The sequence below is a fragment of the Oryctolagus cuniculus genome, chromosome 16 (genome assembly GCF_051225735.1).
Source record: "Oryctolagus cuniculus isolate XC-2025 breed Fujian yellow rabbit chromosome 16, ASM5122573v1, whole genome shotgun sequence".
In the NCBI taxonomy this organism is placed as follows: Eukaryota; Metazoa; Chordata; class Mammalia; order Lagomorpha; family Leporidae; genus Oryctolagus; species Oryctolagus cuniculus.
The window spans coordinates 84,013,743-84,036,773 of NC_142882.1; the positions used below are offsets into that span (position 1 = coordinate 84,013,743).

The 23,031-nt window shown below is 42.1% G+C and overlaps 2 protein-coding genes across 11 annotated transcripts in view; one reads left to right on the plus strand and one right to left on the minus strand.

Annotated features, from left to right (window-relative positions):
• The window catches only part of DBF4 (DBF4-CDC7 kinase regulatory subunit), a 29,368-nt gene extending 11,716 nt beyond the window's left edge, over window positions 1–17,652 (minus strand). For 3 of the 6 annotated variants that reach the window (XM_089315848.1, XM_051853364.3, XM_089315846.1), the window contains exons 1-7: window positions 17,340–17,652; window positions 16,242–16,414; window positions 7,438–7,617; window positions 5,146–5,196; window positions 4,651–4,720; window positions 4,351–4,427; window positions 574–610 (exon numbers count right to left, since the gene is read on the minus strand). In XM_089315848.1, the coding sequence (XP_089171974.1) occupies window positions 574–610; window positions 4,351–4,427; window positions 4,651–4,720; window positions 5,146–5,196; window positions 7,438–7,617; window positions 16,242–16,414; window positions 17,340–17,385 (634 nt within the window). In that variant the 5' untranslated portion in view covers window positions 17,386–17,652. The remainder of the gene's footprint in view (window positions 1–573; window positions 611–4,350; window positions 4,428–4,650; window positions 4,721–5,145; window positions 5,197–7,437; window positions 7,618–16,241; window positions 16,415–17,339) is intronic. The other 3 variants (XM_089315849.1, XM_051853365.3, XM_089315847.1) reach the window with 1 other exon arrangement.
• Window positions 17,653–17,857: 205 nt separating this feature from the next.
• Window positions 17,858–23,031, plus strand: part of SLC25A40 (solute carrier family 25 member 40) — a 38,953-nt gene continuing 33,779 nt past the window's right edge. For 2 of the 5 annotated variants that reach the window (XM_051853377.3, XM_051853376.3), the window contains exon 1: window positions 17,858–18,097. The gene's annotated coding sequence lies outside the window, so the exon portion shown is untranslated. Of the gene's footprint in view, window positions 18,098–18,731; window positions 18,781–23,031 lie in introns of those variants that run through there. The other 3 variants (XM_089315854.1, XM_089315853.1, XM_089315851.1) reach the window with 3 other exon arrangements.

Genomic DNA, 23,031 nt, shown 5'->3' on the forward strand with positions numbered 1-23,031 from the left:
ATAAAAGCAAGTACGTCACTAATTCACAATAAAACCTACTTTGATAACAGAATTCTAATACAACTGATTTTCTTGGTAATCTAATAATTTTTACTAAAACATTTTAGAGGCAGAGAGAGAGTGAGTGAGAGCACTCCCATTTGTCAATTCATTACCCAGCTGACTGCAATGGCCAGGAATGGGATGGACTGACACCCAGTGCCAAGAACTCAATATATGTCTCCCACATGGGTGACAGGAACCCAACCACTCAAGTCGTCACCACTGACCCCCAGGTCTACATCAGCAGCAACCTTAAGTCAGAATCCAGAGGTAGGCATTCCAACAACCATTAAGTAAAACACCAACCCCCACCCCCTAAATATTTTCCTTAAAAAATATTATTCTGAGAAGCAGGGGGATGGGAGGTTGTTATACACTTCTTCAGCAGGGTCCATGTACTCAAAAAGTCCTAAGAAACTTATGAATAAATCATTTAAAGAGTTGTTTGCATGATTTTAGAAGACCTTTGTATAATTTCCTCTATTCTTTAAAAGCAAACTAAATACATTTAAAGATTTCAAAAATACTTACTTTTGGTTTTTTGTGTGCAAACACCAACTCTTTTCCCCTAAAAAAATTTAAAAACACTGAATTTAAAAACAGTAAAAACAGCAAATTCAGTTGCTCAGTATCCTCAAGATTAAAAAAATCATATAGGAAAAGTAGCATATCAAAGAGGAGTACTTTGTGAAAAAGAAATAAAGTTTGCCTTATAAAATCAACTAAATCAAAGAAAAGTAGCAATGATCATTCAAAAATTAATATTTATTATTTATTTGAGAGGTAGAGTTAGAGAGAGGGAGAGACAGAGAGAAAGATCTTCCATCCTTTGGTTCACTCCCTAAATGGCTGCAATAGACAGAGATGGGTTGAATGGAAGCCAGGAGCTTCTTCTGGGTCTCGTACATGGGTGCAGGGACCCAAGCACTTGGGCCATCCTCCACTGCACTCCCGGGCCACAGCAGAGTGCTGGCCTGGAAGAGGGGCAACCGGGACAGAATTCAGCACCCCGACTGGTACTAGAACCCGGTGTGCCGCTGCCACAGGCAGAGGATTATCCTATTGAGCCACGGCGCCAGACTAAATAAATAAATCTTTACCAAAAAAAAAAAAAAAAAGTTATGGTTTGTTTGATTATATCTTCATTCTAAAGCATGAGTAATCACTTTGTAACAATGATCAAATATGGTCTTCATTATGTCATGATGTTAAGGAATCCTGTTTCTACCAGATATTTTATACCTTCTTGGCACCTTTGACAGCCATTCAAAAAATCAAAGTTCCAAATTTCTTGGATTTGATATTTCCAGTTGGGCCCTTGGAAATATAAAAAGGATTTCTGTCTCATCTTGCAGAGACAGCAACCAATAAAGCTATTTGGATTATATTAAAGGTAGTGTCAAGATGTGAATGGTGCTAAATTTTAGGTTATGATAATGTAAAACGCTACTGATACAAATGTCCAAGTTACCAAAATCTAAAGATGTTGTGTTGTTATCAGAATGACAGTTACCTTAATGAGAAAGGCCCAGAGGCCTAAAGGGGTTAAATGTTTTATAAAATCCTACAGGTGGCTGGTGCCGCAGCTTAATAAGCTAATCCTCCGCCTGTGGCGCCGGCACACCGGGTTCTAGTCCTGGTCGGGGCACCGGATTCTGTCTCAGTTGCTCCTCTTCCAGTCCAGCCCTCTGCTATGGCCCGGGAGTGCAGTGGAGGATGGCCCAAGACCTTGGGCCCTGCATCCGCAAGGGAGCCCAGGAGAAGCACCTGGCTCCTGGCTTTGGATCAGTGTGATGCACCGGCCGCAGCGCGCCGGCTGCAGCAGCCATTGGAGGGTGAACCAATGGCAAAACAAAGACCTTTCTCTCTGTCTCTCACTGTTCACTCTGCCTATCAAAAAATAAAATAAAATAAAATAAAATAAAATCCTGCAGGTGCTTTCAAAAATACTATATGCAGTAATCAAGAGCCTCCTGTTGGTTAATGAGTTTATAATTTTAAACACTGTTATTTAAAGTCTTTTGTCATCCACAGCTCTGTATTCTCTAAACACTAAAAAATTAGATTTCTATTAATGAGGTTAAAACATTGTTGGTTCTATGTCGAATGTGTCCTCTCTTAGGTTCCAAAGGAGTTCTTTTTCTCTGACCTCTGTTGTATTCAATACTTTGGGACAGTTCTCTAAGCACATAATGCCAATAATGGATTACAGGTTCCAACAGAGATAAAGTATGGTTAATTTAGGTTACTAAGAACAGGAAGTAATTGTAACTGATTGATGGTAATTAAAAAAAAAACAGCTAAAGATTTTAAAAAACTTATTGAAACTGCTTTACTCTTCTATCTTTTATGTTATACATGTGTACATATTATATGTCCACATGGGAAAATTCATTAAGAGCTCTGTTTTAATAGGATTATAGATTGCTCATAAATTTGAGCTGCTAAGTTAATCAAAGATTAATGTTTTTGGTTCACATGATCTAAATAAATCTCTGTATCAGATGTTTTAAATTTGTTGGCAGAAAGAAACTAAAAGTGTTTGTACTTGGGTTTGCTGGTCAAACAAGTTAACACTTGTGTTAGATATTTAAGCGATGTTTCCAAATACATGTTCTCTTGTCTTGAAATTTATAGAGGGCACTGGACCTTTGGTAAATGTTTTCATAAATTGTTATTTAACAGTTAAAATTGCTTGCTAAGTTTTCATTTGATATTAAGTTATTGACAATAAGTGATCTGAGAAGGCTGACTTGTTCCCTCATTTCTCTATTCTCTTCAAGATGGGAAACTGACTCTATACTGAAAGACTCTCCAGGATGTACAGTTTGATCTTTAGACTTTATAAAAGGGATGGCTAACAGTTTTCTGTAATAGCAAAGCCAAAATAAGAGCTTAAATTATGATTTCACAGCTAGATTTACTTTGCCATGGGCACAGTAAAAAATCTCCCTTTCAGACCAAATGAAGGGAGAGAAAGTTTCACTAATGACTTCAAATTTTATGAGGGGGTCATCATGTTTGATGTCAAAGTGAGGACATAGCTTTCTTTATGGGCATTGATACCTCACAGAAAAATCACTATCAGAACATACCTATGACTATAGATTTCTAGCTTAGGCCACCAAAGATTAGGAATAGGATTGAGCACCCCCTTGACTTGCATCCTCTTAAAGACTGCCTCCATGGTCTCCTTTACCAGAAACCAGGAGAAAAAAGGAGCAAGCTGGGCAGTGGTAGCCATGGAAAGATAGGTGACAGGCCAATTAATGGCTGCTTTACACAGTGATCTGCCATCAAGGAGTCCCAACAGGCCACAGCACCGCAAATGGCATTGGTTTTCAATGTGGAAAGCCAGGGCTTCAGATGGATACAGAAGTCAGCCTTCAGATCCTGGCACCTCTGCCAGCCAAGAGTTGGGTCGCTGGAAATGGAACTGACCTGGAGTCCAAGCTCCTTCTGAGCTCCCGGTTTACGGTAAAGCAAATTAGGTATCCCACCTCTCTGATGGCTCTTTGTTTTATATAAATTGAATAGCAAATATATCAGGAGTTTCATGCTTTGTAGGTTGAAAGGTGAGAAGCATAAAAGGAGAGATACAAGAAGTTTGGATAAAAGGAATTACAAAAATTAGATGTAGTTAGGTAGGGATTGAAATTAAGGGAGGTTTTTTTCTATTTGTTTTACAGAATGGAAATGCTTGGATTTGTATAGCGGGTTCAAAGAAGAAACCAGGAGAAAAAGCAGAAATTGAAGATATGGTAACATCAGGTCTAATGCAGCACATTGCCCAGTGTGGGTAACAAACATTTCACAGTTAGGACAGCAAATCTTATCTTATGGGTGGTGGGGGTAGGGGTGGTGGTGAAGTGTATATACGTATGCATGTGCATGTGTGTGTGCAGCAAGGCTACATTACATTAACAAACAGAGCAGTTGAAAGGAAATACACTTCCGATATATATTCCAAAAAACAGCACATTACTTGAATTAGTAGTATCTTCTAATGCAATAAGGTAATTTCAGTGTTTTCCTATAAACAGAAGTATCTGTTAAAAACTGCAGTAACCAAAAATGAAAAAGACAAAAAGAAGCCCATGCTATTATCCCAAAACAACTTTCACCTCTTGAGTATAATCCTCAAGATAAATGACATGCAACTGTTTTTTGAACAATAGAAACATTAAAACACAAAATCATACTTAGTATATCCTGGCAATAATAGTTTGTATGGCAAGAAAAATTTATAGATACATACATAAAAAAAATCAAACTTGATTACTTTTAAAATTAAAGAAGACAACATACCACATCTTTTACAGAAACACTTGATTTCTTGAATAAATACAACTCCTTTTTCTTTTGGTCAATGTAGTATCTAATGTCTTTATTAAAAAAAAAAAAAAAAGAGAGAGAAAGATTTGAGATTAGCAACTTTAGCCTGGAGTTAAAACACTGTTTTGTTTTTTCATAATTGTAATAGATTGAGATGAATGAATTGCCATTACAAATATCTCTTGCTATCAAAGTTTTGACTATGTAATGTCAGGAACTGAGGGGTAGAATGAGTTAACAAATACTGTCCAAAGACAATTATAAAATCCTTACCATCAATATGAAGAATCTTTACTCCCCATGATAAGGCATTTGATAATATACTATTTGAAGGAATAAAATCCTGTAAAAAAATTTGATAATTTTTCTAAGAAATTATTATTTTAAAGAGAGCTAAACTGTTAAAAAAATCAGTTATTTGAAGCATACTATCTCTGAGATGGTAATTCATAACAGACCAACTTCACAAAAGTAAAGAGGATATTAAGTTCTTACTTTTGACACTTCTAAAATCAATCCCACTAAAAATACATTCTCACATTTTTAACAATTTAATGCATATTTGTAAGACAAATTTCAAGTTTCCAGTAATATTTTAAAAGGCCACAAGATGGGGATGTTTCTTCATGAAAAGGACATTGTAAAATGAGATACAGGTTGAAATGCATGTTTCTTCTATTAAAAATGAGGAAAAGAATGCTTCAAGAATATACACTATGAGTTTTAATAACAAAATGTACAGTGTGAACTTTTAAAGTTCTTACTTACATGGTCCTTGATAGCTTTTTCAACCAATAATTTTCCTCTGCTTAAACACACCTATAAAAGGACCAGAAAAATGAAGTTATAACCTAATGTTTCAGTGTAGAAGAAAGGTTACAAAGGTAAAATAGCTAAAGTAATGTTTTATTTGTAAAAGTCTTAATAGCTATCAATACAATACATATACAGTGAAAAGTGATTTCTTCATGGCCTTGGCAAGATCTCAGATTTAAAAAGTTTTTTTGGATTGAGCAATTCAACTGAAAGAGACCTAACAGATCAGTTTTGAAAAATAGCCAGGCCACACCAGAATTTTACATAATTAGTTGATTTATATTTTAATTTACTATTTAATTGAAGATTTAAGAAAAATAATTTTATATATTGTTTTTACATGTTATTTCATTTTTTAAATAAAATACTAGGAAAAGCAGTTGAAATGCAATGAACAACAATCAATTTGGAATAAACCACTTGTGTACTGTCTCCTTGCTCCAAAAATTCATGCATGAGTCTTCCTTGGTTTCTTCTTTTGATTTTTTTTTTCCTTCTGTGAATCATGTTTTATAATTTCTTCTGTAGGTCATTTTTCCTGCCTGTTTTCTTCTCCTTTTCTCTGCTTTTCAAATTGGTACAGTAGATGAGGGTTTATTTTCCTACTTTAGATTTATTTGAAAGGCAGAGTTAGAGAGAGCGAGAGAGAGAGAGAGAGAGATCTTCCATTTATTGATTCATTCCCCAAATGGCAGCAATGGCCGGAGTAGGGCTAGTTCAAAGCCAGGAGCCAGGAGCTTCTTCTGGATTTCCCACATAGGTGCAGGGGCCCAAAGACCTGGGCCATTCTCCACTGCCTTCCCAGGCGAATTAGCAGGAAGCTGGAACAGAAGTGGAGCAGCTGGGAGTTGAACCAGGGCCCATATGGGATGTCGGCACTGCAGACAGTGGCTTTACCTACTAGACCACAGGGTTTTTAAGGTTTATTTGAAATGCAGAATTAGAGAGAGAGGGAGAGACATAGAGTGAGCTTTTCCATCCACTGGTTCACCCCCTAAACAGTCGCAAGGGCCAGGGCTGAGCCAGGCCAAAGCTGGGAGCCTTGAACTCCTGGGTTTCCTATGGGGGTTGCAGGGGCCCAAACACTCAGGCTATATTCCACTGCTTTCTCAGGTGCTTTAGCAGAGAGCTGGATCAGAAGATACAGGGAAGGACAGAATAAGGTGATTTAATAGAGTGTGGGGAAGGGAAAAGGTCGAGATATAAAATGTTAGGTTTATCTCATATTCCACTGCTTTCCCAGGCACACTAGCAGAGAGCTGGATCAAAAGCAGAGCAGCCAGGACTTGAACCAGATTTCACATGGGATGGTAGCATAACAGGTAGTGGTTTAACCTGCTGCACCACAATGTTACCCCAATTGAGGATTTTTTAAAATGAGAATTTAAATATGTTTCAATATAAAAAAAAATGAGATAAACCTAACATTTTATCTCTCAACCTGTTCCCCTTCCCACACTTTATTAAACCATCGTATTCTATCCACCCCTGTATCTTCTTGGCAGTGGAATAGCTGGGATGTCATGTTAGAAACTCTAAAACAGGCTGGTACCCTTTTTATGCAAAGGGTCAGATAATACAGATTTTATGTCTTACAGATGATATAGTTTCTAACAATTATTCTATTCTTTCTAAAGCATGAAAACCACCACAAATAATATATAATAATTCTTTAAAAGAACGATGTGCTATTAAACTTTTAGTTGTAGATTACTCTAAAAAATATAATTCATCCTTAAATGCAAGGTATATGTTAAGAATCAGGGTACAGGGCTGGTGCCATGGCTCACTTGGTTAATCCTCTGCCCACGCGCCGGCATCCCATATGGGCACTGGGTTCTAGTCCCGGCTGCTCCTCTTCCAGTCCAGCTCTCTGCTTTGGCCTGGGAGGGCAGTAGAGGATGGCTCAGGTGTTTGGATCCCTGCACCCGCGTGGGAGACCAGGGAGAAGCACCTGGCTCTGGATTGGTGCAGCGCTGGCTGTAGCGGCCATTTGGGGAGTGAACCAACGGAAGGAAGACCTTTCTCTGTCTCTCACTGTCTATAAATCTACCTGTCCAAAAAAAAAAAAAAAAAAAAAAAATCAGGGTACAAATACACAAGCACTATTTTTTTTTTTTTAAATCACCTTTCCCAAAGACAATCAGAAAGTCTTGTGGCTTTATAACTGCTCTATCTATATAAACTCTGTTGCCAGTCTGGTATTGATAGGTGACAGCCTTTCAAAGCATATTTGAGACTTACTGTGTCTGGAGACTTAAATGAACTTCCATCATGGCTGGGATGAGGAGAAGTGGTTTCTGCAGTATATGCAGATTCTGGACTTGGTACAGGAGATATTCGGCCCAAAGTTTGAGCAAATTTAGCTTCCTTTTTATTTGAAATAAGATAACTGATATCTTTGCTGAGAAATTCTTCAACTCGCTAGAGGAAAACAAAACATTTGCATGTCATAAAAACCAATTGTTTCATACACTAGGCACATAGTAAAACCCCAATTTGATGCAATTTACTGTCTTAAAAATTAATGTTTTTAATGCTGAACCTGGAATTCTAAGGAAATGTAATCAGACTTTCAATAACACAACAGTATGTGTTGTAATCCATGTAACAACCCCATAGTATTAATATTATCCATCTTTTTGAGAAGACAACAAAAAAGAAATGGCTTACTTGAGATTATACCAATAGTGAAAGCCCATGATCTAAAGCAGCAGAGTCTGGCCGGTGCCACAGCTCAATAGGCTAATCCTCCGCACACCGAGTTCTAGTCCCGGTCGGGGTGCCGGATTCTGTCCCGGTTGCCCCTCTTCCAGGCCAGCTCTCAGCTGTGGCCCTGGAGTGCAGTGGAGGATGGCCTAAGTCTTTGGGCCCTGCACCTGCATGGGAGACCAGGAGAAGCACCTGGTTCCTGCCTTCGGATCGGCGCAGTGTGCCGGCTGCAGTGGCCACTGGAAGGTGAACCAACGGCAAAAAGAAGACCTTTCTTTCTGTTTCTCTCACTGTCCACTCTGCCTGTCAAAAAAAAAAAAAAAAAAAAGGGGCAGCAGAGTCCAGTAAAATTTCCTCAATGACGAAAAGAGTTTTCTGCACTAGCCAATACAGCAGCCACTTGCCACATATGGTGACTAAGCACTTGAAAAGTTTTCAGTATGACTGGGCCATTGGATTTTAAATTTTATTTGAAGCTAAATCATTAAGTTGTAACACTTTCCCCCAAGGCTTAAACTTACAAGAAAGAGAAAATCTTTACCTTAAGAGTGTAAGATTGTTAAACGAGAATCTGCCTACTAAAATGTTTGAAAATCACTGCTTAAATGCCTGAATATTATAAGCACATAAACCAAAGTCAATGTTACTGAAGATCACTCACATCCTGGGGCAGGAAAATTAAGCAGAAGTAAACACTAAATAGAAAAATACTAGTATTACTAAAATATATACATTGCACAAATAAATATTAAATGAACAGTAAGTACACTAAGTAGAAATAAATTATTAATCCCTATTTGTATGGAAAAAAAGACTTCTGAATTGGATAATTTTATCTAAGTATGCAGAATTTGCTACTGAGACCCAGAAAGCCTTCTTTGGTAACATGTAAATCAATTTTTTTTGAGTATTTCTGTTGGCTAATAAATAAAGTACCCACATTTATTTATTTCAGGGATTAAATATTCAGTTGCCTGCCACAGCCAGAAAGGAACTTAAAGGAACAATTTACACATTAAACACTGTCTTCATTTTCATAAAAGATACCCTAGCAAAGACGGAGGTTCTAATTTTAAGAGAAGCCTCTCCTACATATTTTGTGATAAAATAGACCTGAAAACTTTTACCATTTCAACCATTTAAAAATGTTTATTTTTATTTATTTGAAAGGTAGCGAGACAGAGAGAGCTCTTCCATCACTGGTTTACTACTCAAATGCCCACAATAGCCAGGGCTGGGCAAGGCCAAAATCAGGAGCCAGAAACTCCAGCTGTCTCCCCCGTGGGTAGTAGGAAGTCAAGTCCTTGAGTCATCACCTGCAGTCTTCCAGCACACATTACCAGGAAGCTGCATTAGAAGCAGAGCAGTCAGGACTCCAACTGGAGCTCTGATATGGAAAGAAGGTATCCCAAGAAGCAGCTTATTACCCCACTGTGCCACACTGCCTGCCCCATTTTAACCATTTTCAAGCATAGAAGTCAGTGACAATACTTTCATAATGTTATGCAACTATCACTGCTATCAAGATTTCTAGAACGTTTTTCATAATCCCAAAGTGAAAAATCTGTACCCAGTTAAACAAGTACACATTCTCCTCATCCCCACTCCCACCCCTACCCCCAGCTCATGGTAGCCTCTATTCTATCTTCTGCCTGTATGAATGTGGCTCTTCTAGGTATCTCATTGCCATCAAGGTCCTCAACAAAACCCACATTGGAATTTAATACTCATTGTGTGGTCTTAAGAAGGTGAAAACTTAATCTACAGCATTTGGAAGTGGGACCTTTGGTAGGTAATTAAAGGTTAAATGAGGCCAAAAGGGCGGCACTCTAATCCAATGGGACTAGGACTTTAAAAGAAACAGAAAAGTTTCACTATGTAATGTTCTCCCTGTCATGGGACTTTGCAGTAGGTTTCCACCACTGAGGACCTTACCAGATATGGCCACCTGACTTAGAACTTTGAGCCAAATAAAACTTTATCCTCAGTCTGTTACACAGAAAATGGACTAACACAATCATATTAAGTGGAGTCTTGTATTCATCCTTTTATGACTGGCTTCTTTCACTTAATACAACATTTTTTAGGTTCATTCATGTTGTAGCAAGTTTCAGTTTCATTCCTTTGAAACCTGAGTTAACGCTCCATTGCAAGTATATACAATGTTCTGTTTATCAATTCACCTGTTGGATGTTATGGCTGAAGAACAGTATCTGTGAATAATACTGCTGCCATGAACATGGATATAATAAATCTCTCTTCCAGAACTTATTTTGGACACATATACTCATAAGTAAAACTGCAGGATCATACATAGCATAAAATATTTTTTCAGAAACTACCCATGGTGTTTCACATAGTGGCTGCATCATTTAACATTCCCACTAAGAGTGGACAAAGGTTTCATTTCTCCACACTTGTCATCTTCTGATTTTTTTTTAAATATTTAATTTATCTGAAAGGCAGAGATAGAGAGAAGGAGAAAGAGAGAGAGAGATCTTCCATCCATTGGCTCACTCCCCAAATGACCACAACAGCCCAGGCTCAGCCAGCCCAAAACCAGGAGCCAAGAACTTCCTCTGGGTCTCCCACTTGGGTGCAAGTGCCCAAGCACCTGGGCCCATCTTCTGCTATCTTCTTTGGACATGAACAAGGAGATGGATTAGAAGTGGAGCAGCCAGGACTTGAACCAGCGCCCATAGGGTATGCCAGCACACGACAGTGCCAGCTCCCTGATTCATTGACAGTAGCCATCCTAATGAGCATGAAGTGGCAACTCACTGTGATTTTTATTTGCATTTCTCTGATGCCTAGAAATGTTGAGCATCATTTCATGTACTTAACAGCCATGAGGGTATCTTCTTGGAGTAAATGTCTTTACAAGTCCTTTGCCTAATTTTTAATTGAGTTATTTTTTACTATTGAGTTGGAAAAGCTCTTTGTATAGTCAGGATGTCAATCTCTTATATATATATATATGATTTGCAAATAGTTCCTATCAGTCTGTGGGTTGTCATAACTTCTTTTTTTTTTATTTGACAGATAGATTTATAGACAGTGAAAGAGAGAGAGACAGAGAGAAAGGTCTTCCTTCCATTGGTTCACTCCCCAAATGGCCGCTACGGCTGACTCTGTGCCAATCTGAAGCCAGGAGCCAGGTGCTTCTCCCTGGTCTCCCATGTGGGTGCAGGGGCCCAAGCATCTGGGCCATCCTCCACTGCCCTCCCAGGCCACAGCAGAGAGCTGGACTGGAAGAGGAGCAACCAGGACTAGAACCCAGCGCCCATATGGGATGCCGGTGCCACTTGTCATAACTCTTTGATAATGTTCTTGAGGCACCAAACTTCCTAAATTTGATAAAGCCCAATTTTCCCATTTTTTCATTAGTTGCCTATAATTTAGCTATCATATCCAAGAAATCATTGCCAAATAGTATCACACAGTTCCTTTGGATTTCTGCAAACTTAAACTCCTTAGAACTGAGTAAAATGCTTTTTACAACACTAATACAATTTTGTTTTTTGCCATTCACCCCATCTAAATTCCAAGCTCAAGTCACAATGCAACATTAATAGTTAGGAAAAAAAACCACTTTGACATCTATTTTAAATATGCCCTTTCCTCTATTAAAATGTCCACTCTGCTTGGTGCATTCCCATTAAGTCTTAAAGACTCAGCTCAAATTTTATCTCTATGGCAGTGTTATAATTTTCCTCTTTTAATAGCAATTTCTATATATTTTTGCTAACATACTAACAATGCTCTATTGTAAAGCATGTATTAAATTGTTTGACATTCCTCCTAGGCTGAGATTCCATGAGCAGACTATATCTTACTGTTACATTCCCAGCATCTAAAATAGTGCTGGCATACTGGAGCCACTGATAGAATAATTTTTGAATGAAATCTCCCATGTCCATATTTTTGTTAACTTTACTTATTTGAACTTATTTGAGAGATAGATACACACACAAAGTGAACTCCCATCCACTGGCTAACTTCACACAAAGTGACTCCCATCCACTGCCCAGGAACCTGGAAGTCAATCCAAGTCTCCCACTTGGGTAGTAGGGATCCAACTATTTAAGCCATCTTCTGAGGCATCCCAGGGTACACACCAGCAGGAAACTGGAATAAGGAGCAGAAACAGGATTGTGACCTAGGTACTTCAATATGGGACATGCCATTTTATTTTATTTTATTTATTTGAAAGAGAGTTATAGAGAGAGAGAGGGAGACACAGAGATAGGTTTCCACCCACTAGTTCACTTCCCAAATGGCAGTAAAGGCTGGGGCTGGGCCAGGCCAGGCCAAAGTTAGGAGCCAGGAGCTTCTTCCAGGTCTCCCACTTGGGTGGCAGGGGTCCAAGGACTGCTGATTCTTCGGGCTCAACAGTAGAGAGCTGGATTGAAAGTGAAGCAGCCAGGATTCATAACCAGAGAGCATATGGGATGCCAGTGCTGTAGGCAGCAGCTTTACCAACTACGCCACAATGCCAGCACCAGGATGTGAATGCCTTAACTACTGCGCCAAACACTCAGCCCTCACTTGCCCAAACTGTAATCATTCTTCAAATTTTATTTACGTTCAAATTTATTTAGTTCAAATTTTATTTATGTAAAATTCTCTACAATTCTTCAGATGGAAGTAATCTCTCTCTCTTTCTAGCATTCTATGTTGTATTATAATTAATTAGACCCATGCCATCTCTACCTAGATCAGAACTTGAGGGTATGATACACACTGGATTCTGGATTCATGTTTTCATCTACCAAAACACACAACACTGTGCACTGCACACCATAATCAACTATTCATATGTGTTGACATTACCATGATCTTCAATTTATTAGATATTCTTGAATCTGTGACTTTAAAGATAAACACAGAACTTATTTTCTGGTGACTCAAGGTCATGGTGGCTAACATCAAACATTAAACACTGTCCTCAAGTACATGATATGGCAAGGCACTCTGCCCTCACATTTCTGTTCTCCAATTGCCTTAGTTTAGCTAAAATTGTTAAAGACATGGATCTAAATGTGATTGGTTCCATCTCCTCCTTAGATGGTTTATAAAAGTCACTTTTCCTGCTACTATTAAAGACATTTGGCGATGATGTTGTTAATTCACCAATATACTCCCACATCTGAATTTGTCGGAAGTGTGCTCTATAGATAAATGGGATACTAAAATGTTTTAATTAAAACCAGAAAAATATATAAAATACTCAATTTAAAGAAAAAACACCATCAGTAATAATCTGGAGATATACTATAAAAACGATAAGGGGCCCATGTAAAATTAAATAAGCATAGGGCAGGCATTTGGCCTAATGGTTAGGATCTCACTGGGGACTCCTGCATTCCACAATGGAGTACTTGGGTTCAAACCTGGCTCTACTCTCAGATTCCTGCTAAACACTCTGGGAAGCAGCAGGTCACGGTTCTAATGGCCAGGTTCCTCCTACTCACATGGGAGATGAAGACTGAGTTCTGGGCTACTGGCCTGGCCAAGGCCCTGCTGCTGCAGACATTTGGGGAATTAGGTGGTAAATGGGAAATGTCTCTTTCAAATAAACAACAACAACAAATAGGCAATACCCTTTCAAGGACTATCTATTTAAGTAGATTAGTATTTTTTAGTATTTAATGTTAAAATTCATTTTAAATTAGTATCTTTCACAACAGATGTTTGTAAAAATTAGGAGTGGGGATGGGAGGGAGACGGAAGGAGAGCTGGAGCATGGGTGTGAGGGAAGGATCACCATGTTCCTAAATCTGTGTATATGAAATACATGAAACTTGTATAATTTAAGTAAAATTTGTTTAAAAATTAGCATCTAGGTCCTATATTTCATGTAGATCTTTATGACACGATTTTTTTTAGTGATCGAGCATCAGAAATGGAAACCAGGATTCCAGGAAAGACAGTATACGAGGAGATCAGAATTCAATGAATAAAAATATTTTAAGAAGACAGTTGGGGCTGCTATCATGGCACGGTGGGTTAAGCTGCTGCTTCTGACACTGGTTTGGTACTGGTTTGAACCCAGGCTGCTCTGCTTGAATCCAGCGCCCCTCTAAAGTACCTTAGAAAGCAAGGGAAGATAGCCTACATGCTTTGGGTATTTGCCACTAATGTGGGAGACCCAGATGGAGTTCCAGGCTCCTGGCTTTGGCCTGGCCCAGCCCTGGCCACTGCGGCCATATTGGGAATGAATGAAAGGATAGAAGATCTCTTTCTGTCTCGTCCTCTGTTAGTCTGCATTTGAAATAAATCAAATAAACCTTTCTAATTGTTTTATATTTATTTCTTTGAAAATCAGGCCAAAGCCAGGAGCAAGGAGCTTCATCTGGGTTTCCCACGTGGGTTGTAAGGGCCCAAGCTCTTGGGCCATCTTCCAATGATTTCCTAGGGCATGAGTAGGAAGCTGAATCAAAAGTGGAGCACCAGGACTCAAACCAGTATCCATATGGGATTCCAGCATCAAAAGCAGAGGTTTCACCCACTATGCCATAATGACAGCCCTGATAAAATAAATCTTTCTTAAAAAAAATTCAGTTAAAAATCTACAATTTTGAGGCACAAATTTAATGACTTAAGCCTTTAATATTTTATTAGTCTACTTCAAACCACTGGTAAAGATTTGAAATGTATAAAACCAAAAGATCCCTCAACTATTATCTATGGCAGATATAATTAAAAATCTGTTTCTTGTAAGTGTCTCAGAAACTGCTGTGGGGTTGACAGGGACTCTAGACTCCATACTGCTGCTTTAGCCACAATTCCCTTTTTACAGGCTTTTCACGCTGGACTTTTAAATGTGCATTTTATAGCGCTGCTAAAAACACAAATGTTAACATCATTATTATTAGCTAATGGATTAGTCATCACATTTCAGAGACCTGTCCCAGAAAGCTACTTTATAGCCAATGATTGCTGAAGGAACAAAATGGAACAGTGGTACTTAACTCTGGGAATTGAGTGGCTAATACTGTTCTGATTGGGCCAGTTATGTAGACTTCATTATGTACTTCATTTCTACAATGAAGATGTATATTTAATTTTTTTAAAGATTTATTTATTTGAAAGGCAGAGTTACAGAGAGGCCAATGCAGAGAGAGGTCTTCCACCTGCTGGTTCACTCCCCAGATGGCCACAACGACCAGAACTGAGCCGATCCGAAGCCAGGAGCTTCTTCCAGGTCTCCTACGTGGGTACGAGGACTCAAGCACTTGGGCCACCTTCTGCTGCTTTCCCAGGCCATAGCAGAGAGCTAGATCGGAAGTGGAGCAGCCAGGACTCCAACTGGCACCCACAGGGATGCCAGCACTGCACACAGTAGCTTTACCTGCTACGCCACAATGCCGGTCCCAAACATGTATATTTGATGTCTAAGTCCTTAACAAATTAAAACCACCTTGATAGGTAGTATAGTTCATAATATCATTAGAAAGCCTATAAATTAAACGCAACCTTTGGGAATTCAATGATACGTTCATTATACTACACACTACTAATACAAATATGTGTTGTGATGTTTTACTTCAGCAAAAAATAAGCAGCAAAACAGAATATTTTTTCCAAGATAAATAAAATAAGTGAAACATCACACCAACAAGCAATTCTAGAAACTTCATTACACATTCTTCTTAAAGAGTCTAGTCTGGCACTGAAAGGATGTTCAAAGATGTTGATCTTCAAAGTCCAGAAATTTTTAGACAGAAAACATCTTAATAACCATATCTGCTAAAATTTAATATCTTCCTTAATCCTAAGAAAACGTACAACTTTGCTTGACTTTCCTAATTCCCAATTAATGTATAAGGTAAGACAGCAGGTTTTTCAAATTCTTACTCTAAAATTTTGTTTCCTTAATGACATTTATTTTGTTGAGCCTCTGTATCTCTATCACCCAACAGCAATTTTACTTGCTTTCCATTTGAACAAGTTCTCATTCTGCAGTAACATTCTAAATTGTTACATTAGTCCATATAAACCTAAGTAGATTTCTACTAATCACAATCAAAGTGCTCCCACTCTCCACAGGGCATCCACCATTACAGTGAAAAGCAATGAGTGGTTCTATTAGGTAAGAGAGTCTCATTTCTCAACACTTTGGGAATTCAATACTAATCTCCCAATCACAGAAACCTGAAGTTTTGTCAGGCTACAAAAAGTTAAAACAAATGGTTTTTCATTAAAGACACAACAGTTGCTTAAAAATAAAATCTTAAGCATGGTGGTAATACATGGTTGTAAATTTTCCAAAAACAATTTAATTACTTGATTACAAAATTTTCCTTTTCTGTCAATGTATGGTTTTCACTTACCCCTCCCAGATCCTTAATATCCTTTTTCAGTTTTTCACATATGGTCACAGAAGGTATGTCAAGGTAAAATACTTTTCCCCAAAGTGGCTTATATTTGGATTTTTCTGGTCTGTTTTCAGTTTTCAGAGATTTCAAAGATGATCTGTTTTTTTCATTTTTGACTTGGATTCCACCTGTTATTAAAAATATTTAGAATGAGCTAATAATGTCTTACTACAGATGCAGTTGCTACTGTCTCAAAAGTATTTCATGAAACCATAATATCACAGGAGCAATTCCTATAATCCCACCAATTAAAAGTTATTAGCATTTAAATATACTTCTTTGTAGTACCACAAGCCAAAGGCAGCAGGCCCCACACATTTTTTCTTGACCCTACCATAAAAGTAGCAGTTGGATCCGCAGGAAGCATCCGTGTGCATTCACGACTAAGGCACGGAACTAAACAAAACTGCACACAGGAGCTTCAGAAGTGTGCAAGGCCTCCCTGGGCTGTTTACTGAGCCCCTCCGCCACTCTGCTGAGCTCCAACGCTGCCCACTCGGGCCGGCCGCGCACGAAGCTCAAGGGTTCCAGGTTCTTGTAAACCTGGTCTCCGCTACGAGGAGCGCGGCGGCCCGTTTCACATACAAGTTCTGCTGCCGAGCGACCGAGGCCTTCATGGTCCGCTCGCTACACCGGTTTCGGTGAAAGCGGACCTGAGGCCCCAGCACCGGCCGCGCGGGCACAGCCCGCTGCTAGCTGGGGGTCCCCGCACGCACGCTCACGCCCACGGCTACGGGAGGAGACGCACGCTCGCCTGCGCGTCCCAACCCAACCCGGGCGGCTGAAGATGCAGACGAGCTGCTCGCTGCCTGCGCCACGGCCCTGGGGCCAGCAATCCTCCGCCCGAAACGCAAACGCCCACCCCGGCGCCCCTCCCCGGCCCCCGGCCCGAGCCCCGGCGCGCGACCGGCCTCCCCCGCGCGGCTCGCGGCCCGCAGGCCCCCGGCCCGCAGCTCGGCCGCCGCGGTGGCGCTGAGGTAATCCCGGTAGGCGGCCGCCCGCAGGCCCCAGCGACGACGCCGGGCGACCCAAGGCGGAGGGCGGGCTTCGTACCTTGGCCATGTCCTCTGCTGTGAATCCTCATGGCTCCCGAGTTCATGGCAGCCGCCCGGCGCCTACATGCTGCGTCCGGAGAGGGTGCCCCGCCGGGCGGCCGCGGAAACACGGCTTCTCCGGGACACGACGGCCCAGGTACAGGCGCCGGCCCAGTTTCCGGGGCCGGATCCGGCTTCCGAGGCGCGGAGGAAGAAGGATCCCAGCACAGCCGAGGGGGCTGCGGCGGTTGAAGATTTGAAAACGCGTCACGCGGCCGCGGCGCCTATACGCGCGCCCCGCCCCTCTCCCGCCGAGCGCCGCGCCCCGCCCCGTGCCGGCTGCACGTGCCCGCCTCCTCGCGCCGCGCTCCCCGCCCCGCCTCAGGCCCGCCCCCTGGAGCCTCCTCGGCCTCGCGCCTCGCCCTGCCCTGCCTCGGCCCCGCCTCTGGAGCCAAGCGCCCCGCCCCCCGCACGCCCCTCCTCGCGCCTCGCCCCGCCCTGCCGCGAGCCCCGCCCCTCGCGCCTCGCCCCGCCCCTCGCGCCCCGCCCCGCCCCCTCGCGCCGCTCTGCCCCGCCCCCTCTGCGATGCCCTCTGCACCCCAGACCCCGGGTCGGCGCGCCGCGCGTCAGCGTGTCGCCCCGCTCCGATGAGTCGGTGGGACAGCTGTGTGGCCGAGGCTAGTGGACGCAGCAGCCCACCAGGCCGGCCGCCTGCCGTCGGGGTCACTGCGCCCTTGCGGTCTCCCCGGAGCTCCGGCCCCCAGCCGCCCTCCCCAGGTACGCCAGTTTCCAGCGGTCGGACGTCCGGGAGGCTGCGGCCGGGCGGGGCCGGGCGAGGGCGGCAGCGGCGGCCGCAGCCCCTGCCCTGGGCGCGCTTTCCCGCAGCCCCCGCCGACCCTCGGGCTGCAGCCAGGCCGCCGCGGGAGTTCCGGGGGGCGCCGGCAGCCCCCGGCCCCGAGGCGGGTGCCCGAGCGCGGCCCCGCGGAGCTGCGTCCGCCCTACTGGGCGTAAAATGGGGATAAAGACGGGAAGGGAGAGTGGCCGCTCCGGGGGGAGCGGGATTGTGGCGGGCGGCGACCGGAGACACGTTCCCGTTTTCTGTGTCCATGCCCCAGAAGCAGTTGGGGATGCGGTTCCGCTCGTGGGGAAGAGGACTGTGTTTCCTCCGAGTTTGCGCTCCTTCGCTCTTGGCCCCGAAAGGCAGCCGTGCTGTGGCCGGTGGCGGATAGCCGCCCTCGAGCCCAGGCTGGGCGGGCGGGACTCGATCCGTGCGCGCAGAGTCAAGGACCCTTCCGGACGGTCTAGGCTGACGGCCGGGGGCGGCCGGCGCAGCCCCCCGGGAGACAGCTGGGGTATTTGCGAGCCAGTGGGCGTCGCTGGGAGAGGAAACGCAGGTGGATTTGAGACTTCGGGCTGACAGCCCGCAGGCCTAGGGGCGTGCCTGCAGCAGAGGTGAACAGGTGTGGCTTGGCCATCCATCTAATTGCTTTTGACAGAACCTATTTTAAAGTATAAACTGCCGAAACAGTGCAAGGTTTTCAGTGTTTTCAGAAGGGTTTAAAAGATAGAGAAGCATCAGTTGCAGAGAGACTGTAGTAATAGTCATGGGAGCGTGATGAGCGCGAAAGCGGTGGAAAAGAGGGCCGCAGAACTGGGAAGGGAACTGGAAGTAACGCTTAAGGTCAAAAGTCACAGAATTGCGGATATTGGAATCTTAATGAGCTTCTCTGTACGGCTTTGGGTAATTTTGAGCAATTTTAATCTGTGAAAAGGGAGTTATAGATATTTCTCAGAGCTGTTGTGAAGATAAAATGGAACATTTTTGAAAGCTTTATTAATGTGTGCGTGGCATAGAGTAACAGCTCAGCGGTTGCTCTTTCTGGTGAACTCTACACCACTTCCTCCATCCCAAAGTTTTAAAAAGACTAAGACTTGGAAAATAGGCCTTTAATTTTGTTAAGTTCTGTGGATGGCAGAGATAAGTACTAGATAGAAATGATGAACTTGAAGTTGACAAGTTGAACATACTGTTTAAAAAATTTTGTCAGTGTATAAGAAAATTGCACGTTTGGAGGATTTAGAAGAAATGGGACAGATTTAAGCATGCTTCTATTGAAACAAGCAAGTCTGTCTTATGCCATAGATATGTTTCTTATTTAATATAATGAGGCAGGACAATAATGTAATTGAATACTTAACTCTGCCACACTCTCACCTGACTGCATAATTCCTTTTTGTGAATAAGCAGAGCATTTGCTTATTTTTCTGATCTGTCATCCAAGGTTAACTTTTTAAAACGTTATTGGAGCCCAGATATTTCAGTAGCTGCAGCAGGAAGGATTTGGTTGTGAATCCATGACCAATGAGGATGGAAACCTCTTTACCTATCATGTCAATAGTCAGATCTATTGGTAAGAGAATGATTATGTTAAGGTAGATCTTAAAAACATGCTTGAACAGAGTCATTTAAATGAAGGGTATTCATTCAAGAAGAATTTAATGGGGGCAGGGTTGTCTGTAGTGACAAGCTTTGGTAGAGAGTTCTGTTGAACAAAATTGAAGAACATCAGCAGAATTTTAGCCTAATTAAATGAACATTTGGCTGTGAATCAAGAGAAATGAATGTGGTACTAAGCCCTGTCCCTAAGAAATTTTATGACCGTGGGCAAATATTAACCCTTCCTATTCTAGAGTTTTCTATAAATGAAGATAATCTCTGATTAGTCTACTCTACAGCTTGTGGTGATTATCAAATGAGACCTAATATTTTTCAGGGCACCTCATGCATATCAAAATACAAATTTTGGGGATGGCTCTGTGGCACAGTGGGTTACAGCCCTGGCCTGAAGCGCTGGTATCCCATGTGGGCACTGGTTCTAGTCCTGGCTGCTCCTCTTCCAATCCAGCTCTCTGCTATGGCCTGGGAAGACAGTAGAAGATGGCCCAAGTCCTTGGGCCCCTGCACCCACACGGGAGACCTGGAAGAGGCTCCTGGCTTCGGATTGGCACAATCCCGGCTTTTAACCATCTGGGGAGTAAACCAGTGGATAGAAGACCTCTCTCTCTCTGTCTCTACCTCTCTCTGTAACCCTGTCTTTCAAATAAATAAAAAATAAATCTTTAAAAATAAATAAATATAAATTTCATATTCTAGAATCTAGACATATTAGCTCTGTAATTCTTTTTACTTTGCTCTTTTGTAAAAACCCTGCCACCTGGCTAATAACTTTCTATCTATGGCAACCTAGCTTAGTCTTTATCTCCTGCTTCTTTGAGACCTTCAGTAATAATTATTACTGTTTGACTCTTGTGATATGTTGGTTTTTCTGAGGCTAAATTCTTAGTTCTGCAGGCTACGCATGTGAGAGTGTGGTATTAGTCAGTGGCTGTGGCACTGAAGTTGCTGTCTTAGGTGAGGGTGGGCTGGCAAACCAGGGTACATTCAGCATTATCTGTTCCTTGAACACAACCTAAATGGAATATCAAAAATGGAAATACTCCTAACTCTCCCATGCAGGTGAGAGGGACACAAATATGTGAGCCATTACCTGCTGCCTCCCAGGGTGTGCATTAGCTGGAAGCTAGAATTGGAAGGGAAGCTGGAACTGAAACCCAGTCACTCCAATCTAGGTTGCAGTTGTCCCAAGCAGTGTCTTAAACTGCTGTCCCAAACGCTCACCCTGCAATGAGGTTCTTTATTGGTCGTATCTGTTCAGGATCTTGTGGACCTCCTGTACCTTCATGTCCCAGTCTTTCTCAGGATGGGGATATTTTCAGCTATTATTTATTGAATAGATTTCTGTAACTTACTCCTCTCTTTGCCCTCAGGAATCCCCACAACTCAGATATTTGTCATTTAATGGGACTTCAGTGGCCTCCGAGACTGTCTCTTCTTTGTTGCTTGTATTCCTCTTTTTTTTGTTGTTGTTCTTACCTAGGTTTCAAATGATGAGTCTTTACTATAGGTTTTCTTTCTTTTGCATGATCTCTTGTTGAGGTTTTGAATTTTTTATCAGGCACTACGTCAATCTCCTTTTCTTTGGATACTGACAAACCATTGTTGTCTTCATGTGGAAGCATCAGCTTATCATTTTCATAGCTCTTATATCCCTATGTTAATATTTGCATATCTAGCAGATCAGTTGTTTCTATCACTTTTAATGAGTGGCTTTCATGGTAAATGCCTTTGTTCTGAAGATGTGTTTTTGGGTGTCATCTTGGCAGGCTATTTTGGCTTTAATTCCAGTTTGGTGATTCAGTGTAGTGTCCATATGTCTTCCACAGCAGTCTGTGTAGCAATAGGAGGTATGGGCCACTCCTCTCATTCCTGTCAAGACCACATAGGTCTCAGCAGCAGCCTGGAGGGCGGGATATAAGATCACTTGCTCTCAGTCCATCGTGAGTATTGTCACCAGAATGCAGACCTGGAGTCCACCAAAGTTTACTCAGATATGCTTGTTGGCAGGGACATGGCTGGAGTCATGGTAACACCTGTCCAAAGTCCACCAGGGATGCACTGGTCCCTGCATTCCTAAGCGCTAGGTAACGTCTTCATGCCCACCTACCTGTTCCTTCAAGCAGAAAATTAGTCCCAGTGTTATGCTCCCTAGTGTATGAAGAGGAATGAAATGAGCAGTCCTATGACTACCTTCCTTTAATTCCAGGTCACACGCAGATCCACAGTCCACCAAGATGAGCACAGCATGATTTGGGCCCATGCCCACTTTGCTATTGGACTGCCTGTAACCCAAGGTTGGGACAACTAACCGTGGGTTACGCAGCTCAGAGTATAAGTCCAATTGAATTGTGCCATGGGTCTCCCCCTGGGACTGTGACAGGTCCAGAAGCTCTACCCATAGACAGTGGCCTCGGGACAAGAATCTTTAGCGTCTGCCTTGTAGTGGTTTTACCAGTTCCAAGATGCACTCTTGTGATCACTGGGCTCCTTGGGGCTAAGGGAGAGATGACAAAGCAATTCTTTGCTGAATTCATGCCTTATTTAGTACATCTTCTCATTATACTAACACCAAGCACTTGGCTTCCCTAGCTCTTGCGAAGGTGACTTGGTACCTGAATAACTTCAAATTGTATCTCTGTGGGAGTTGATTGCCCGAAAGTCTTAACAACCGTTTTGTTCTATTCCTGTATTCATTTATTTATTTAAAAGATTTTATTTATTTATTTGAGAGGTAGAGTTACAGATAGTGAGAGGGAGAGTCATAGAGAAAAGTCTTCCAACACTAGTTCACTCCCCAAATGGCTGCAACTGCCAGAGCTTAGCCAATCTGAAGCCAGGAGCCTGGAGATTCTTCTGAGTCTCCCACATGGGTGCAGGGGCAAGCACTTGAAAGCACTTGCTTTCCCAGGCCATAGTTGAGAGCTGGCTCAGAGAGGAGCAGCCGGGACTAGAACCAGCACCCATATGGGATGCCAGCACCGCAGGCCGAGGATTAACCTACTGTGCCACAATTCCAGCTCCCTGTATTTATTTTTAAGGTATTGCAAACTATAGCTATCTTAACATTTTAGCTCTTGATACTTCAGAATGGATGTTTTTGAAAGAAAATACTGTACGTGTTTCTGCATAACGGCAGTACCATTATCTTAACAAACATTTTACTTCGACCTGAGAAAAATCAGAAAATAATAGCTAGAATATTACAACTTTTATTGTTTTCTGGTCTGTTATCTTGTTACTGTAGTTTCTAATT